The following is a 21,011-nucleotide window of genomic DNA, read 5'->3' on the forward strand; positions in this document are numbered from 1 at the left end:
CATTAACCCTTATGCTTCCCTAATTCTGAAAATGCTATGGTTCCCTATGCTAAGAATGTCATTTTTTCCCTTTCCCATTGGCCAAGACATCATCAACTGAATGCCTCAGTTCACATTTATATTTCCTGTGAATCCTTCTTTGACTTCCCCGAGGCAGCATAGGTTTGTAGGTCTGTTTATTAAATTATACCCTTCCCTCACTCAGTGAAGGATTTGAAACCATGTAAAACAGATACACCTGGTAACAGGATACAATAAATGAGTGACTTCATAAGTTCAAAGGGAGAGTAAAGGTAAAAATATAAATAGTATCAGGTATGATGTTAGTCTTAAAAATTATATGATATTAAGTTCTGTAGACTTACACTACAAAAAAATGACCTGAAAATTTGCCTTGGGCTATTTAGTTGACAAACTAAGAGAGAAACTTGATTGCTTACGAGTTTCACGGTATCCATAAGCAAGAAATAAAACATCTTTGCCAGTTATTGAAAATTGAGGGATAATTTACTCAATTAAAAGGGTATTTATAAAGGATATTGGCAAATTTAATTCCTTTCTGGTTGTTTTGATTCATAGGATATGGTACAACTTTGTTCACTATTTCCAAGAAAATTTGTAATGTTACCAGTTTACAAAAAGGTTTACTTAATTTTAGCCCAATGAACTTTCACTGACAAATTAATGGCTACTTCTTACCTGAAAGTTGCCAAAACAGCTTCCCCCTGGGAGGGTCACGTAACTCACAAAGGGAGGCCCAGGAGCTGGCAGTGACTCATAGACCACCACACCTTCACTTGGGAATGCAGCCCTCTGCTGCTGCTTGCTTTCCCAAAATTCCTGTAACATTGACACAACGTTCACTGAAAAAGACAAGAAACACCATCAGTTATTAAGGATGGACATAATCTGGTGCAAAACCAAAATTTTATTTGCAATCTGGATTCTGTAGCATGACAGTTCCAGTTTAAGTAGAGCTGGGTATGTGGATAGTGGGGTGGAGGGGCTTTTAGCTGTGAAAGAATATACTTTATTTAAATATATTTAAAGTATGTTAAAATATACAAATTGAACCTGTTATTTACAAATGCAAATATGTATATTTCTTAATGAGTAAGGCTCAAGAAGTGGTTTTGGTACCCTAATTAAAACAATATAGCAGTATTTCAAATTTACTCTATAAATTAATTTTTAATATAAAAATTAAAAATCTCATTGTGCTTTGAACATTTGTCTTAATATACTTTATCCAGAGCTGTGATTATCTGTGGTCCTCTTTCTCATTTCTCATAGATTCTTAAGCCTTCAAAGATTTAAGAAGAGAAAGTCAGAAAGAAGGGAACTCTTTCATGCTCCTTCCACCCCAGTCTAAACGAGAATGAAAGGCAGTTGTAGAATAAGCAGGAGGCTGGAAAAATCCATGAGTGAAACTAATAACATGAAGACCTTGTTAAGAACAAGGTCTGTTCGAGTATTTCAGAAAACATAGTAATGGCTAGAGCCATATGTTTTAGATTAAATGACCTGTGATAGCCTGCAGTAGTTCCAGATCAAATTAGGTTGGTTTGTTTATCCTGTACTGCAAATTAAATTGTAGAAATTAACAAGGATAATAGAATTGTAGAGTCAAAAGTGACCTTATAGGTCATGTAGGCAAAGCCCTGCCTAATGCAGGAATTCCTCGCCAGCATTCCTGACAGCTGCTCATCTGGCCTGTACCTGAACATGTGGAAGGACCTAGTACTTGCCACAACCTGAGGCAGCCTATTTCAACTGCTAATGGTTCTGTGAAAAAGTCCTTGTAGGAGTGAACTGAAATCTGCTTTCCTGTAAGTTTCATGCAGAGGGTCTACTTCTCATTTCTGAGGCCTCAAAAAGTTTATTTCCTTATCCACATGGGAGCCCACCACATGTTTAAAAGCAGTATAAGACATCTGTTGTTTTGCTTGCCTGGCATTCACTTCTCTGCTTGTGGAAATAGCACCAAGATTTTCCTTGAACAATCATGTGGTCTCGAGGGGTGCAGGTGGGAATTTGGCCATAGCCAAGCCATTTAGGGACAATGAATGTGTTGAAAATGTTGAAAGTTTCCTGTTTTCAGTGGGGTTTCTGGAGCGGTAGGAGGTAAGCATGGTGCTGCCCAAGCAAGAAGAAAATCTGGCTGAGAAGAAAGCCCAGAGAACGGTTCAGTAAAGAGATGGAGGAGGGCTAAGTTTTGACAACATAGTTTGAGCTCCTGGTTTCAGCTATGCCCATAATCCAGGATCCTTGATTGGACTTGAAGTTATCTAACCAACCCACCTGCTTTTTCCTTAAGCCATTTTCAGGTGGCATCTCTCACATGCATATGAAAAGTACACTAAACAGACAACACTCATGTTTTTTCAAGTTCTAGATTAAATAGTTTTTGCTCTTTCAAACATGCTTTGTGTAACACGGCATCTATGCCCTTTGCCATTATCCTGAATATATTTTTGGATCTGCTTTAAAATTCTGGACAGTGACATTTTTCAGAGAGTCTGGAGTATCTCAGAGTGCGATCTGGAGGCAAAATCATTGTATAGCCACTTTCTAAGCGTTTACTAGAGCACTAGGTGTCTGCACCTCCTCCGTAGGTCACTGATCAGCTTCATGGTGTATAGTTCAGGCAAATTCTGGCAACTCCTAAGGAACTGGTTGCCTGTGTATATTTAAAAACTGCAGTGTTTAGTAATTTAAGAAGTGATTTGGGAAAGAAATTGGGAAAATGTTAAAAGTAGTGAGGGGATACTTGAATTAATCAATAAAATACATATTGAATGGTCAAGTTGAGAATTGGTCATTACAGAGCTTTTTAATTTTTTTGAAAATATTTGAAATAATATTTTCTTTTTCTTTTTTTTTTTTTTTTTGAGACAGAGTCTTGCTCAATCGCCCAGGCTGGAGTGCAGTGGCACGATCTCGGCTCACTGCAAGCTCTGCCTCCCTGGTTCACGCCATTCTCCTGCCTCAGCCTCCTGAGTAGCTGGGACTACAGGTGCCCACCACTACGCCCAGCTAATTTTTTTGTATTTTCAGTAGAGACAGGGTTTCACTGTTAGCCAGGATGGTCTCGATCTCCTGACCTTGTGATCCGCCCATCTCGGCCTCCCAAAGTGCTGGGATTACAGGCGTGAGCCACTGTGCCCACCCTGAAATAATATTTTCTACTAGTTGATGTAACTCAAAATAGAATTAGAACTTTTATTTTCTAAACTATTATTTCTGTCCCCTACTCTCCTCCTTTCCCTCCCACCCCTGAGGAAACAAATATCTATGAGCTAGCTGACTTGAGTCTCTGCTTGCAGTTGACCTCCAGAAGTCAGCAGAGATGTCCTAAAGATTGAAGACTGTAACTAATGCCAGTAGCCTGTTGCTCTTCTTGTCAACAAGGACTATTAGCCTCATACTTTGTCAGTCAGTTGTTGACTGGTGTTTAGCTGAGAAGTGGAGGAGGAAGTTGAGGACCCATGATAATCTAGGTAAAATGCATGATAATCTAGGGAAAATGAACACAAGAATTTTGGCATGTAAAGCTTTTGGGATTAAAGAGTTTGAAGGTATGCACTAAGTCAGATTTCTGTGTGAATAAAAGTTGAAGTTTTCAAATTTTTCATTCTGCAATTTTGTAAGATTTCTCTGATGATCCCATAGATGTCATCACCCACCAAGAGTGCAATATATATACATACAGACACACAATCCATCTTTCTATCTCTATCTGTTCTTGTCGACTTGAAAACCAGACAAATGAAGTGCAGAGGGAAGAAGGCCAGCTTGCCGTTTGGAATTCCAAAGATGGGTATATCAGAAAATGCTCTATTTATGAAACACATGCTTCTTTATTTGGGGCGGTAGCATCAACAAGGTTTGTGGACAATTTCAAAGAAAATATGAGCAGAGGTTCAAGAGCTGCTGAAGAAAATCACCCAAGTTTGAGAGTAGGCGTCAATCAATACATAGTTGATCTCTAGGTGCAGTTGTACCTTCAGTGCCCAGCCAATGATCCTGCCTTCCATGTTACAGAATAAACTTGAGCTACCAAGTGTGCAATATCCATCCCTATGTCTAGGGACCCATCTGCACAAATGCTCAGCTCCACCTTACTTCCTACAGTCTCAAATGAATTTGTGCTGCTTTTCCTGGAATTGTTCTCTTAGTCACTCCCATGGCCTATTTTTAAAAGTTCCCTCATTATTCACTCTTTCCCAGCAGCCAAAAGTGTGCTCAAAACAACTATTAAGTGAATAAATGAATGAATCCATCAATCAATTAAATGAAACACTCAATCTTGGAACTATGTCTGGCTACTAGTTATTAAAATGCTCCCAATATAGCCAAACTGCTAGAAAGAATATTCCACATTGACTATCTCTGCTTCCTTATGTTCCATTTATTTTTAACCTACTGCAAGTAATGTAGGCTTTCCTCTACATTATTCCACTGAAATTACTACAAATGTACCAATTCCTGGTTTTCAGTCCTTATTTACTTGACTTCTTAGCTGTGTTTGATAAAGCTGATAACTTTCTTCTAGAAACCTTGTCTCCCTAGGCTTTTCCTCCTCAGTCTGCATCTCTTCCTGATCATTTCTCCTTGGTGTCTTTTGTGGATTTCTCTTCCTCTGCTCACTACTCATGTTGGCTAGCATGGAAATCTTGTCTTGTCTCCTCTTGCTTCTCTTCCAGCTATTCTCCTTGAATGATAGAACCCACCATAATATACACAGACAGCTCCCAAACTATTCTCCTGCATCTCCAATTTTGTTATCAGACACTGCCATTTGGATGTTGCAAAAACTCAACATATTTTCAAACTCAACTCATTTTCTTTTTCATAAACTCTTCTCTTCCTCCTGAATTACTTTTTTTTCTCCTGGGTTACAAAAAAAAAGTGATGTTATCATCTACCTAGTTACCTAAATCAGAAACTGGGCATAAACCTTAAACTTCATTTCCTCTTTCAATATCTAATAAATGCCCAAGTTTTGTCAGTTTCATATCCTGATGTCTCCCATCAGCATCAGTTTCTTTCAGTCTATACTGCCATTACTGCATTGGTTCATGCTCACTGTATCTCATCAAGCATACCACAATACCCTCCTGACTCCAACCAGCCTCCCATCCAACCTATATTCCCACTGTTTTCGGGGTAATATCACTGAATCTCATAGCTGATCAAATCACTCACAACTTCAAGTCAAATCACTCACATCTTCAAGTCCTTCTATGGGTCCCTTATTAACTATGGAATGAATAACTCCTTGGCAAGGCATAGAAGACCCTATGTCTCACTATTCTCTCTTGTCCTAACCTCCTCTCCCCAAGTTCACCCTTCATGTTCCTCACTCCCTATGCTTCTTATGCTTCTCAAAAGCCAGTACTTCCATTCATCCTCCTGGAATGCCCTTCTTTCCACTGTCTATTGTCTTCTTGAATGGTACCTACTCTTTTTCAAGACTTGCTTCCAGCATCAGTTTCTCAAAAACAAAAACAAAATAATCTCAAAGCCCTTGCTAAAGAAAGTGCACGCCCTACCCGCAAGAAACATCATGGATATCACTTGGGAACTTGTTAAAAATGCAGGATCTCAGGCTCCACCCTAGGCCTTCTGAAATATAATCTGCTTCTTAACAAGATTAAAAAAAAAAAACTGGTGCATGTTAAAATTTGAGATGCCTTGCTGTAGGAAGAAGTGACCATTCCTATCCTCCTAATGTACCTATTATATGCATTTTCCCATTTCATCCTTACAGCACCCCCTTGAAATAGGTATTATCATTCACATCCTACAAAGGAAAAAAAAAAAGAAGTTGAAGGTGTAATCACACAGCTACTAAGTCTTAGACCTAGGATTTTTAACCTAGTTTTGCCTCTATAGTCCATGTTCTTGGTTTATCCTGAGATACTCCGTAATATAATAGAACTTAAGTTATTTTCATGCTGTCTATCTGTAATATAAACAATGCTCATTGGAGAAAGAATTATATCATTTCCCCACAACCCCTGGAACATAGTAGAAACATAATAAATGTTAGTCAAGTATTTGAATGTTATCAAAAGTATAGAAGATGGGCTGCATTTGTGAGGCTGTTGGTAGTGTAGGCATGAGAGCCTTCCCCAAGAATTACTTCATTTACCTTTTTCCGTGGGCCATTTTTCTGACATTTGTTCTTGACAAAGTCAAATGAAAGAAAAGACTTTATTTGCACATTTTCAAACAAGTCATATGACATGTTTCCAGCTTGGAATTGTCATACGGAATGAGCAATCCATGTGCATGTAAACCAATATCCTTATCATCAATCTTCAGCCAACTGCTCTGGTTAAAGCAATGGTGTAAATACCCACAGACTGGCTCAGGAGGGGCTGTGACTGAGCCTCTCATTCCAGCCCTTTCTTTCAAAGAACAAAGGAGGGACCTCAAGAGAAATAAGACTCAATGACAGAGATTGCTGAGGGGCTTGGTTTCCCCCGTAGAGAGAAATGAGCCTTCTGGCAAGGCCAGCTCTCTGCCTGGTTGTGCCTTCCACCTCAGGGTCAGGAAGCTATAGTCGAAAACACATTATCTATGGCTTTGCATTATTTCTCCGAAAGTTTAGTAAAGTTCTTTTTGAAAAGTTTCTACTCTCTCCCAGTGGACACTAAAGGGAAGGGACTTTATCCACAGCCAGGACAAGATAAATCAGTCATACAGCGAATCTAGACACCGGACACAGGAAGCAGTGACTCCTAAGCTGGAGCTCTGGAGAAGGCAGAGGGGTAGCAGTTGGGCTGACACTGAATTAAGGATGAGCTGAGCAACACTTCTGGTTCTGCCTTTAACTTTCACAAATCATCTTTTGGGTTTGCTTTTGTCAAGGTAACTGATGTTTAACTGATAAAGTTACAATAAAGAAGCAGAATATCAAATCCCTTGCTGAGGCAAGGGACGTAAGAAGTAGAAGGAGACATAAGTGTTAGGAGGAGTCATAATAATAGCATGAAATCCAGTTCCTTTTTGTGATTTCTATCAGCTTAGAACTGCTGACAGTAAAGAAAGCAGTGTACCTCTGAAGTGACTTTGCAGATCGAGCTTCTTAATTCATTCTACTACCCCTAATTGCTTTCTCTAACACGGTGATAGGCCCCTACAGGAGTTTTAAATATTTTGTGTTTCAATAGCAAGAAAATGTGCCATGTAGTTTATAGACATTAGTGTGGCTACTTTCTTCTTCACTGTATTTTGAAATTTGAACACAACAGAGTTTTCAGAGTAGTATTAGATCCCCAAGCAAGTCTCTTGTAAGTGAGGTTTTCATTTTCCCCTTCCTGAAGCTTCCTTTCTTTTATTATAAAGGTCAGCATTGAGGCTTTCCCAGTTAACTGATGAAGACATCCAGCAACATGGAACACCTTGGTTATTTAACCCTTGACCCTCTCGAGCAGAAATTCCTGATTAGCTTCAGCCTGGACAGTCTCATCACACCTCCCTGAACACATGTTGCCTATTTGTTATCTGTACCTTGGTTCAAGTTCTCCCTCCTATTTTGAGTGTTGTGTCCCTCCCCTCCCTTCCTTCTATCCAGCTTACTCCCACACTTCAGGGGAAATGACACCTCCTCCATTGTGTCTTACTCACTGGCTCCTACCCACATGTACCTCCTTTTCTGAACTCTTATTCCATGAGTGGCCCTATGTCTTAGCACTTAATCTCCTATAAACTATGCTAATAAAATGGATGTGGTGCTCCTGGCTAAATGTATCCAGTCAGACTTGGCTGTACTTCCTTCTGGCCAGAGGAATGAAATGCCTTGTGGTAACAATTCATCTTACAGAATACAGTTTTCTGTTATTTAACTCACAGCAGACTGGGATTCTAGAGGGCAGCAACTCTGGCTCATTCTTCTCTGTAGCCTCCTTGGTATCCAGCACAGGCTGGATACTCACCTAGAAGCAGTCACTGAATTCATTTGGAATCTAAGAAACCTCGACATAGTCTAAACAGCTTTAGTGCAATTGAATGAACATGTAGAAAGTAAGTGAAGTCACTGTGATCCACAGCGTGGTCAGGACTTAATTCTGGAATAGGAGGTTTCACGGATAGACCACCATGGTGTTCAAACAACATGGGTGTGTTGGTGGCAACCATGTCTCAGGTAGAGAGAGATGAAGCCTGGTGAGGGTAGAAACGTGGTTGCTGGCTGCCTACTCACTTGGGTTGTACCTTCACAAGAACTAGTACTTAGGAAACTCCTGAACAGGGATAATAAGTCTGTTTGTCTTGGATGCCAACACTAATTGATTTATGTTGACTGCCTGAAGCACTCTGTTGAAAAGAATTGAAAAATACCATATGGGATCAGTGGAACAGAACGCCATAATTAACCTGCAATGTGGCATTGGCATGTCTATGTGCTGACCCTAACCTTGATGCTATGAAGTAATAGAAAAATCCAAGACGGGTCTCTGCCCACGGAGATTTACAATCCGACTGGGGAAATAATATATTCATCATATAATTAATGAACAAAATATTAGAGTGCTAAATTGTGGAACAGAGATGATGTTAAAGTGACATGTAAAATGTAAAATTTATGGCAGAATAATTAAATAAATGCAAGGGGAAGAGTAGATGAATGTGGGCTGAAAAGGTCAGGAAAAATTTGTGTAGGAAAAAGGCCTAAGCTGAGCCCTTCTCAGAGGAATGAGGTTGAGGGAGGGATGGGTGAAGGGAGAGAAATAATGATACTCCCATTGAAGAACTGTGTAGGGAGCAATAGGAAAGAGTGCCAGTAGGAAGGGATATGATTTGACAAGAGACAGGGTGAGAGGACTTAGCTTCTTTTAATAACTGGATGTGAACCCCATTGCCCTGATGTCCCAGCTTTACCCAAGCAGGAGAGAAGGGTAGGAACAGAGTCCCTTGTCCTTTGCCCTTGCCAAAGGTGCTGTGCTGCCTGTGGTGGCTCCATCCATGAAGAGGTGGAGCCACAAGGAAGGGCCCGGATCCCCAGAGAGAATGTGTGGTTGCTCTTGTGTATCTGGGTGAGCCCAAGGTAGAACATTTCTCTGAGAGGGGCCTGGACAGAAAAACCCACTAGAAGTGGGTAGGAGATGATTAAGCAAAAGAGTGTTCCTTCTGCAGCCTGGAAGGAGATGAAGCCCCTTCAGAGAAGGACATCAGTAATTGGACACCCAGAGGGCATCATACTCAACATTCAGGGCTTATCATTTGTGTATATATACATAAAATTGTATTTTTATTTTCACAGATTGGACACAATGAGGATGCCAATAAGCATATATGATCTATGTTTTCATACGGAAAGTTTGAGATGTAGAGAGTTTAAATGCTTTATGGATTACAGGGTTTGTTATAGAAGAGTCCTCAAATACAGGCATGAGTTCATTACACAATAAAATATGCACTGAATCTTGTCTCTCCACTTTTTATCAACAGACAGGAAGTTTCCTTAGTAGTTAAAAGCCTGTTCTCTGAAGCCAGACTGTCTGGGTTTGAATCCTGTTTCTATCACTGCAAGATATCTAACCACCCCATGCCTCAGTTCCTCATCTGTGGAATGTAGTGTCTACATCACAGGGGTGCTGTAAGGCTTAAAATGAAAAATGCTCAGAAAAGAACTTCACACATAGTAAGTACTAGAGTGTTAGCTATTATTTGTGACTGGAGGAAGTAAAGGAAGAAAAGAGAGGGCATGAATATATGTTTTCATATTGCATCTTTGAAACTAACTGTTCCTGTATTGGAAACTAAGTCATTAAATAGTCCAGAAATAGTCTACAACCTGAAGATTCTCTAACTGAACACATTGTGCTATTTATTTCCAAGAGAGATGCAGCAGGGATAGAAAAGAGAAAGATCTTTTGATAACATTCACTGGTAAAGTCAGAACTCCCTAATAGCCAGAAAATAAATGGATAAAATGCTACATGTCTCAAAATTTGAAAATGTGGATTTTTTTGGTCCCAATTTTTCACTTTCCAATGGATGCTAAAGGCAATAGACCTGCTCCTAGCAAAAACTACCATGAGGAGCTAATTTTATTTTAAATTAATTTTCATAACAGTGTATTCTTCAGGAAAGTGGAAACCATATAGTTCATTGCTTAGTTCAATTACCTAATATGACACAAGTCCTGCATAGAAGACAGTCATTTGTCCACAAAAAGGGATCTTAAAAATCCATTATAAATTTGACAGAAAAAAAAGAACAAATTTCTTTAAGACTTACATGAGGAAATATTCTAGCTGGGTAGAATTTCCCTTGTCGAAAACAAAGACAAATTGGAAAGGCTTCCATTTAAGGATAAATCATTAAGAGGCTTTCAAGATGATTACCATATATATACATTTTTTGAGATGGAGTTTTACTTTTGTCACCCAGCTGGTGTGTAATGGAGTTTTCTCGGCTCACTGCAGCCTCCACCTCCTGGGTTGAAGCGATTCTCCTGCCTCAGCTTCCTGAGTAGCTGGAAGTACAGGCGCCTGCCACCACGCCCAGCTAATTTTTGTATTTTTAGTAGAGATGGTGTTTCACCATGTTGGTCAGGCTGGTCTTGAACTCCTGACCTCAGGTGATCCACCCGCCTTGGCCTCCCAAAGGGCTGGGATTATAGGCGTGAGCCACTGTGCCTGGCCGCCATATTTCTAAATTGATTATCTACCTCCGAACAGATGGATTTATGTTATGTAATATTTTAATATAACCTCTAATTAAATTATCCCTAGCAGGTGATATTTTTAAATAAAGTTAATTAGTATTTTGTATTTTAGCAATTCAATCATGTACAACTTGTTTTTACCAATGTTATTTCCTAGTTTTCTTGAGGAGCAACAGGAAAAGGAACCCTAAACAATTTAAAGGGCAAGCTCAAGGTGTGACGCTCATTTACATTCATGAAAATGAGTTGAAAAATGTGGTACCTTTGGGTCTTGTGCTGGGCTTAGCTGAACCCCAGGACACTGACAAACAGAGTTGCTGTCTAGTTGTTTCTAACTATACTCAGCCTTTGCCAAGTTTTGGCCAGGCTAATGGAATCTTGTGGACACACAGGGTACAACATTTAGGAATCTCGGGGCCCCTTTTTCTTTTGTGTAGACACTTTCAAAGGTAGCCACAGCACACAGCAGGACTGAGACAGCTTGGAGTCTTGCTTTGTTCCCAGCAGAGGAACTTTCCTTTGGTAACGCTCCCAGGTCAGAGCTTAACTCTTCACCAACTGGAAAGCTGGTTGTGTTTGTTCTTTTGTTTGCTTTTTTTTTCTTCTTTCATTCCCACTCCTTACCCCAAACATATTCCTGAGGAAATTATGATCCTTCAGGTTGTTTTACAAAGTTAACCTCTCAGGAGACTCTGCAAAACATGCAAAAGGGATATCATACTTTTTTGCTTAATTTTCACCTTTAGAATTTAAAACCGATGAACTGTAAATCCTTTTAGGGGAAAATTTAAATAACACTTATTTTATGTATATTTGGAAGCACAGGGTAATTTTTTAAGGAAGGAGGGGAAAAATTAATGAAGGTGTAAGAGGGAATCACAAAGACAAATTAAAAAGTTTTTAAGTATACCATAGTTAAGCAGCATGCCTGATTCCACATATGTGGTTTATATGTGCACATTGGGTCAGATGATGTCATTCAATCTCAAAAGCTGCATAAAATAGAAGCCTGATGTACCCTATTTATCCAATCAGAAAGTACATATCTTTCTCATATTCTATTGGGTAATGACATTGCACTGTATTTAAAAGAGACTTTAGGCCAGGCGCAGTGGCTCACGTCTGTAATCCCAGCACTTTGGGAGGCCGAGGTGGGCGGATCACTTGAGGTAAGGAGTTTGAGACCAGACTGGCCAACATGGTGAAACCTCATCTCTACTAAAATTACAAAAATTAGCTAGGTGCGGTAGTGGGCGCCTGTAATCCCAGCTACTTGGTAGGCTGAGACAGGAGAATCCCTTGAACCCAGGAGGCAGAGGTTGCAATGAGCTGAGATCATGCCACTACACTCCAGCCTGGGTGACAGAGCGAGACTCTGTCTCAAAATTAATAAAAATAAAAAAATAAAAATAAATAAAAGAGACTTTAGAGGACCAATGATTTTAGACAACCAATAAAGGATTAGTCACACTGGTTGCTTTGCTGATCAGTTCTTCTTAGTCAAAATGGTCAAATAAGTGTAAATGTGGCTTTGTATAATGCATCTTCCTTCCCTGGAAACAGTCATTATAAGAATGCTCAAGATCCTGCCACAGCTATCTAACCAGGGTTTATGCACAAGGCACAGAGTTTGGCTCTAAAGAGCATGGTGCATGCATGACTTTGGTGACTCACAGTCGGGGGTAGATCCAACGGATGAATGTAAGGATGGGCAATTTAAGCCATTGTGCCAACATGGCATATGGAATGATTCTGAGAGAGTGTGATAGGGCCAACCCAAGGCAGAGCTCTAGCCGAGTGGGTGTGTTTGTCTTTAGAGCCCCGACTTTCTTGATGCTGTCTTCTGTATCATCTGGCTATCAACTTAACCCTGCATGTAATTAGCCTGTGATAATGGAGTCAGAAGATAAATGGCTTAAAAGGGTCTTGGCACAGTTTATTTCATCGTAAAGGAGAACACCTGACAGTGGGGAGAATCTTACCCCCCTTATGTGAGGAAGAAAAATCAACCATTGGCAATCCAAAAATGTCTGATTGTGCACTGCTAGGTGTGTGTCCCTGTGGGAGTTACCTGGGGGTTACAGAAAAGTACAAGGTACAGCTCTGCCCTCCTGGAACTTACAACTTAGGTGTGGACAAAAACACCACATTGAAGCCGTAACACTTAGTACAGAGCCACATGAGGGAAATGTAAACTAAATAGCACAGGCCATAAGTGCCAAAGGAGTGGTGACGAAATGATGGTTTCTCACAGCTGCTTAACGGGATGAGATCAAAATAGGGATCAACTGATTATCATCGCAGGAGGAAAAAAAAACCAAAACCATAATTCAAACATTTCATGGACACCAGAGAAAAAAATATAAAGAACTATGGGGAGTGTAATAATTGTCTATTTTGTCAATCTTTCAATAGGATTCTTTTTTTTTCTTTTAAAATAGAAGTGTTTTAACTACCTCGACAGACTAAACTTACATGGGCATTTGAACATGGAGGAAAAGAAGTAAGAGCGTTTGGGGTTAAAACGTCAATATGAAATGTATTACAAAAAGAAGATTCTTTTGTGAAAGGCTTCTAAAGTTGTCTTACATTTCTTAAATCAATCTGTAGCACATAATCAGTAAAACCGTGTCATTTAAACAGAAGATCATAACTTAGAAACGCACCCTTATGCATCTGTATCCTATTATGGGCTGTAACTTAACACATGAGTTTCAGAAGTTGTTAAAATTGAGTTCAGACTAACAAATCTTAACTGTTAAAAACAACAGCAACCACCACCAAAGACCTCTGGTGAGATGGGAGAGCAGTCAATGAAGAGGTCCCAGATTTGATCTCACAGGATAGGTGTCTATCATATTTATTTTGATCTGTTAAATCTTACTTTTCTATGAGAAATAAATGTACTAGGACAGATAAAGCCATGAAGTGATCAAGAAGCTACCTATTTTTTCCATTTTGAAAACCTGTCTTCTAGGGTTGAGACTTTTATACATTTGACTTTAAACTCTGTCAAATGTATATTTACTGAAAAAAGAAAGAACCAGCTCTTATGCCATTGATAGCTGTACTAAAATTTATATTTCTTCCTTAGTATAAATTCAAATAAAAATAATTAGGCCCTATGATAAATAAAGTAAAATTAGCATTTGAATAGGCTTCAGTCAAACAGATATCCATAGTTTAGATGCTAAAATTAGCAGAGTTCAAATTACTGTAATTAAGATGCACTCATTATTTTAAAATAAGCTAGCAAGCACTATAGGGTTTATTTTTGTTTGGCTTTTTTTTGTGGTTTTAAACTGTATTTTTTCAGGGGTGGTGGAATGCAATGCAATCTTCAGCCTTTACATCCTACTCCATTCCTTTCTGTGAAATGTGAAAACTATAAATTTATTGATTTCACATAACTGTACTAAAAAGCATGGGGTGGATAAAGTACTTGACTCCTGAGGATTCTTGCTCTCTCATGCTGCATATAGCTAGATTCATGATTACTAAGATGTTTTTAATAGCCCTGTAGTCTGGTCCAGTTTTTCCAAAGGGCAAAAAACGTACTCTTTGAAGTAAAGTATTCACCTATCTGATATAAATAAAACCTTTCATGCAGAAAAATGTTCTCCCAAATGGAAGAGTTAATGCACCTCAAATATGTGAGAAATTTGCTTCCAATTTTTCAACGCTTAGTAAAGGATCCATCTTACTTTTTCATTATAAAATTTGGGAAAAAATATCAGTGAAATATTACATGTCACTTCATAAGTCAATGCTAGAAACCAACTCATTCTCATGGCTACAGTGACAATTAAGATACTTTTTAAACAATCTTTTTGAGAAAGTTTGCCCTGATTTTGGCCTTCAGTCAGTGAAAGTGGTTTCTCCTCATAGGCATGTTTGACATTTACAAATCTTGCATCTTGTCTGAGTTGGCAAATGGTTTCTTGCTAAGAAAAAGCTGCAGTGTTCCCTAACTTAGGTATTCGGATGTGTACCTCTAACCGATGTCAATATAAACTTTTCCGCAATGCAACATAAGGCCATAAACTTCCAGAACTAATTTAGGATCACTGTTAACTCCAATGGCTCCCTATTGCCGGCATGTCAGCATGACCCAACCTGCCTCCTCAGTCTGTCTCTGCCTCCCCCAGCACATGGTTCTTGTATTGCCCAATTTGTCTTTGGACAAGCTGTTCTATCTCATCAAAAATTATCTGCCCCTCACCACTTTCTTGTCACACTTCTGTTCAAATGTGATTATTTAATGGGCTCCCTCTATGCTCCTGGTAGAGTTCCTTTTTCTTCCCTGTTTTCCTAACAGATATAAGTCGGGCATCCCAAATCCAAAAACCTAAAATCCAGAATGTTCCAAAATCCAGAACATTTAATTGCTGACATGAGACTCCAAGGAAATGTTCATTGAAGCATTTCAGATTTCAGATTTTCAGATTTGGGGTGCTAAAGTATATATAATGCAAATATTCTGAAATCCAAAAATGATCTGAAATCTACAACACTTCTGGTCCCAAGCATTTCAGATAAGGCATACTCAACCTGTACTGCTATTACAACACTAATGACATGGTAACTAGCACTTCTGAGAGGCAATGTCTCATAGTGTTTCAAGGTAAGGAGTTGGAAGACAGAATTTGATTCCTGGCTCTATCACATACTAGCTGTGTGACCTTGAGTGACCTTGGGCACGTCATTTTAACCTCTGTGTGCCTCAGTTTCCTCACCTCTAACAACAATAGTACCTACATTACTAGCTTACTGTGAAGAATAAATGTTTCTAGTACAGTGCCTATCACATGATAAGGACTTGATGTCTTAGCCTTACTATTAAATGGTTGAAGAAAGAGCCCAAAGATGGCAGATAAATGTATTGTGCTCTTGTAATTTGAAGAGTTAACACTCAGATTAGGATCTGAAAGCATAGCTATCTTGAAGTCATGTGGTGATTTCTTTTGAGAAAGTACGCAAGGAATTGTCAAACAGTGGCAAATGAATAGTAAGTTAACACACTTCTTCAAAAGAGTGGACAGGGGCTGCTTTTAGTATAGCTCAGCTTTGGTTGTGATGCATGACACATGAAACGAAATTGGATATTGCACAAAGCCAAGAATGGAAAGCAATATGGAGACAAGCTATACTTTGCAGAGATTCTGCCTGTTAGTGTGGAGACTTCCAGTGCTACTTGTTTTAAAATAGAGACATTTATGCAGGGGAGAACAGTCCAGTGTCAGCTTAGATGAACAAATTTCAAATTGGGAGTCCATCTTATTTAAAACCTCTTTCCATTATTTTTCATATGAAATGTGAAATAGGGAAAAGGAAAAAAAGTGTTATGGAATTTATTTCCTTCTAGAAGAGAAAATAAAAAAAGAAACAAATCACAACTATTGCCAGATGAACGCCTTGTATAAAATAAAATGACAGGTTTAATGTATTGCAAAATACCATTTGAAGAGCTTCCTCGTCTGAGAAAGCATTTGAATTTTATTTCTTTAAATGAATGTAACTATTCCCATGTGCATCTGTTTCAGACCAGAAAAGTCTCTGGGTGCTTTTTCTAACCAACTTGAAGAGAAAATTCAGTTACTATTGCTTGTTTTTAAGAAAATCAAAAGCCAACTGAGGGCAATAAATGAATTGCATGATCATTTACACTCCCTGGATTGTGTATAACCAAAGAGTGAAGAGAGAAAAACTGTGTTTGCATTCATGGAAGAGAAATTTAGAAAAAATTTAAAAGTGTTTTGTGTGTGCATGTGTGTGTGTTTGTGTGTTTGTGTGTGTTTACTCTTTTGTTCAACTGGGCTGGGTTTTAAAAATTCTTGTATCAGCTTTCATCTTGTAGGAAAGTAAGGTAGCAATTTTTCTTAAGGAATTGGCAGTGATGTGCTCAAGTGCTCAGCTCTTTCCTTCTGGCAGAAAGAGCTTGGAGCAGGTTAGAGTGGAGGAGGAGCCAGGAGTGACTAGGAGGAGAGGGGACTGCTCAGAACCTGCCATTCAAGGCTGGTGGCAGCTTTTTACAGGCTGCCAATAGGAGTGTGGTGGCAGCAACTTATGGGTATGCCAAAGAAAATGGGACCATATGCCAAACTCTGGCGTGTGCAGCACCTACAGCTTGCCAGGGCAATGGCATAGGCTCCAGACAGACTTTTAATGTCCTGTCCCAGAAAGTAAGCAGCCCATTCCCACTTATTCCACGAGATTGGTAAGTGGTTGGATGTTTTAAAGTTAGGAAAACTCCTGGTACAGAAATGTGCCATTTGGCTTACTGTCATTTAGTCATTTTTCAGATTAGAAAAGAAGGGAGAGAATTGGCAGTTTAATATTCACGTCTATTAAGCCATGCAAGCAGTTGCCGAGTAGCAGTCCATTCTAGGGTAAACAGGCAATGCTCTCTGGTCAAATATAGGTTCTATGTTAATGAATGAAGTATATAAAACAGGACACTTATTTGTTCTCCCATATAAAAGAAGTCCTGCAAAGTCCTGGATGACAGAACTTAATGTATGCTTTATTGTAATCCTTTTTCTAGTCTATCTTCTCTTCTAAACTGTAAACAATCGCAGCAATTTAGTTCAGCTAAAAAATGAGCTATACAGTTTCACATTCGAACTTATTAAGTTTTCAATGAGCCAGTGAAAAACGTCCCCCCTATTTTTTTTTAACTGCTTCCCCTATTTAAACGCTCAGCGTAAGAACCCTGGTCCTATACAATTTATCCAAAGCTTGGGCAGCCCGAGAGCCCTTTTATCCCTCACTAGTGAATTCAGTTCTATTGTAGGAGAGAGACATTCTTTCCTCCCCTTTTCGCTTAAAAAACATAACAAACCTGAATAGACTCCAGGCTAGAGTAGTGGAGAGAGTGATTTTTATTAGATCTAACATAGTTATTGGCAAATGCCTAAAGACAATATTTAAAAAGAGAGCGAGAGAAAGAAAAGGCTTTCACTTTATGCCTTAAAGGACAGATTGGTTACAATTTAACATCTAAGAGGAAAAATTTATAGAATTAAATGGCCTAACATTCCTCTTTCTTCAACATACATATGAGAAATCTAAGCTAAGAGGACATCTGGAATGGAACATTATTCAGCAATCAGAAAGCAAAAATTCAAACCATTGATGTTTTGATGGAGACAAACATAACTAGATTCACAAAGAGGAAAGCTGCAACCTATTGAAGTTAAAAAAAAATTCCATATGCATTTTACCTTTTGGGCAGTTCCGTAGCAAAGTTCTATTTCAGAAGCCCTTTGTAATATGAAACCCACTGTAGATAAGATACAACATGAAGATAGTCTGTTTTGCAGCAGCAGGAAATCAAATTGGTTCCAGAAACGAAGTTATATGACAAATGGTTTAATAGTATCGCTAGAATTGGAAATCTTGATTGAATTATTTTTAAATCATTAAAAAAAAGATTTTGGAATAACTTTGCCATGCTGTATAAATTGGTGATGGTGGTAGGGGGGTCCACACAGGGAGTGTTGCTGAGGTTAGGAGGCATCTCATTTTATTGGCCTTTTAACTAAAGCATTATAATCTGTTATCAAAATTTAAAAGTTCAGTGGTGATTTACTGTTAATTCTGGTTTGCAACAAATATTTTCAGACAAACACGATACTTGAATTAACATAACTAATATGTGTTGTGGAGTATTAAACAGGTTAACAAATATTGATATATTCTAGTATCATTTCCAAATTATTTTTAGGTTTAATCTCAACACCAGTCAGCTTTGCTTTACTTAAAAAGCATCAGAAAAAGTTCATTAAGTCTTAGGCAGGTCTTGGATTGTAGAAGAGACTTCTAAATAGTTAGCAAGATGTATTACTGACAAAATAACCCAGCGCCTAATGCCTGTAGGTGAAATGAAATCGTTCTTCTGGCTGAAGTCAGGAACAAGTTAAAATATCACTTAGAACACAGCATACGACTGCAGAGATTTAGGAGAAATCTTACTTAAATAGAATGTGACTTGACGTTTAGGACTATTTTCTAAAAAGTCAAAAAACTTTTCCCCCTTCAGTACTTACAGTCTTTGAAGACTAGAGCCGGATCTCTGTGAGGCAAGACTTGGGCAATGATGTGTCTCAGAGATTCCAAGGTTCTGTCCATCTTGGGTCTGCCTGTGTGAGCCTCCTGTACAGTGTCCTCATGCCTGAATTCTTGCAGTCCTGGGCTGAATTTCTGCAGCTCATTGATGCACTGGATTACCAAGGAATCCCTTTTAACATCTGCCAATCAGACATTTCCCAGAATCTAAAGACCCCTCAGGGGGCCCTCTTCCCAGGCTCACTTATCTTTGTTGTATGCTGAGCTAATTAGCTCGAAAGGCTGGCTGACAGGCGGGTTCCCATTGCTTTCTTCTGTTAAACACACCCACCTACAGGCTAGCTGGGGAAGCTCGCTAAATTATGAAAAGAGCTTTCCTCTCCAACCAGATTTTGTCTGAATGCTGTGCAGCTTTCTGACTTGAGTATTTCTTCTGGCCCTCCATCTTCAATTGTGTTGCCCCCAGGAATATGGAATCAGGAAGGTTATTTCTCCAGGAAATTTCCTGAATGACAAGACAGCTTCCAGCTCAGGACTGCCAGCTATATATTAACAGTATAATCCCTATAAATCTAAATTTTCAGTGTAATTCTTCTTTGGTAAAGGAGTGCTATAAAGATTTTGGGCTTGGGTGCAGTTTCTCATGCCTGTAATTCCAGCACTTTGGGAGGCTGAGGCGGGCAGATCGCTTGAGCCCAAGAGTTCCAGACCAGCCTGGGCAACATGGCGAAACCCTAACTCTACAAAAAATACAAAAATTAGCTGGGTGTGGTGGCGCATGCCTGTGATCCCAGCTACTTGGGGGCTAAGGCGGGAGGATGGTTTGAGCCTGGAAAGTCGAGGCTGCAGTGAGCCCAGATTGTGCCACTGCACTCCAGCCTTGGTGACAAAGTAAGACCCTGTCTCAATTTTTTAAAAAATCTTTCAATAACTACCTTAAGAAACATATATGTATTTTCTCGTCCTGTTTCTTTGTTTTATTTTTCTTTTTAATAGGGTCTCATACTGTCCTCCAGGCTGGAGTGCAGTGGCGTGATGATAACTCACCGCAGCCTTGACTCAAGGGAGGGGCTTGAGCCCTGGACTCAAGCAATCTTCCCATCTCAGCACCCCAAGTAGTTGGGAGGCACATGCCACCACGCCTGGCTAATTTTTAAATTCTCTGTAGAGATGGGGTCTCACTATGTTGCCCAGGCTGGTCTCAAACTCCTGGGCTCAAGCAATCATCCCGTCTTGGCCCCCAAAGTGCTGCGATTACAGGCGTGAGCCACTGCACCCTGCCCTGAAATTTTTAATAATTATTAAGTGAAAGGAAGTGAATTACATCAGAATTAATTAAAGTCAACCTTGGGAATGATTCACTTTGAAGGGTAAATAGGGAAACAAATGTTCCCAGGCAAGCTGTAAGACAGTCTGTCAGGTTTTACTTGCCCTTGCCCAATAGAAGTGACTAAAATTTGGGAGGGTTGTTGGGGGGTAACAAGCCTTGGCTTCCAGAAAAGTGGCTCCTGAATTCAAATGCAAGGCTTAATTTGGTCCCTAGCTGTATCTTTTTTTTTTTTTTTTTTTTTTTTTTTTTGAGACAGAGTCTCACTTTATCATGCAGGCTGGAGTGCAATGGCATGATCCGGGCTCACTGCAGCCTTGACTTCTCAGTCTCAAACGGTCCTCCCACCTTAGCCTTTCTAGTAGCTGGGACCACAGGCCCATGCCACCGCACCTGGCTAATTTGTGTATTTTTAGTAGAGAGGGGGTTTCACCATGTTGCCCAGGGTGGTCTCAAACTGGCCTCAAGTGATCCACCCATCTCAGCCTACCAAAGTGCTAGAATTACAGGCATGAGCCACCATGCCTGGCCTTTAAAGATCTTAAGAAAACAGAAATTCTTTTTCTACCTATTCATGATCTATACTACCTGTAACACCTTGTTAAATAATCTTTCCATAGAAGACATAAATATAAGTCACAGGATTTCTTTTCCATAATAAGGATTTATACCAGATATAAAATAACTAATTTTAGTGGTTGTAACCAATGTTACTTGTTGAAGGAGGTTGTTGAGGATTGTCAAACTTTTATTTAAAATATTTTTCCAGGGTAGCCACAAAGATTGCTTTCCAGTGTTTCTTCCAATTTTCAGATTCCATAACTAGGTTGTATTTTATGATGAACTGAAAGTAGACCTTTAAAGACTATATAAAAAGGAAATACCTTCCATGTGATCAGCTTCTTCAGCTAGTTTGTAGAAGAGCAGGCTTCATAA

General features: G+C 39.3%; 1 protein-coding gene across 1 annotated transcript in view; it reads right to left on the reverse strand.

Moving 5' to 3' along the window:
- Positions 1–19,040, reverse strand: part of LIX1 (limb and CNS expressed 1) — a 50,974-nt gene extending 31,934 nt beyond the window's left edge. Inside the window, exons 1-2 of the mRNA XM_526965.7 lie at positions 18,730–19,040; positions 700–863 (exon numbers count right to left, since the gene is read on the reverse strand). Coding sequence (XP_526965.5) covers positions 700–863; positions 18,730–18,811 — 246 coding nt within the window. The 5' untranslated portion in view covers positions 18,812–19,040. The remainder of the gene's footprint in view (positions 1–699; positions 864–18,729) is intronic.
- Between the last annotated feature and the right edge of the window lie 1,971 nt (positions 19,041–21,011).

Source organism: Pan troglodytes, chromosome 4 (genome assembly GCF_028858775.2).
Source record: "Pan troglodytes isolate AG18354 chromosome 4, NHGRI_mPanTro3-v2.0_pri, whole genome shotgun sequence".
Classification (NCBI taxonomy): Eukaryota; Metazoa; Chordata; class Mammalia; order Primates; family Hominidae; genus Pan; species Pan troglodytes.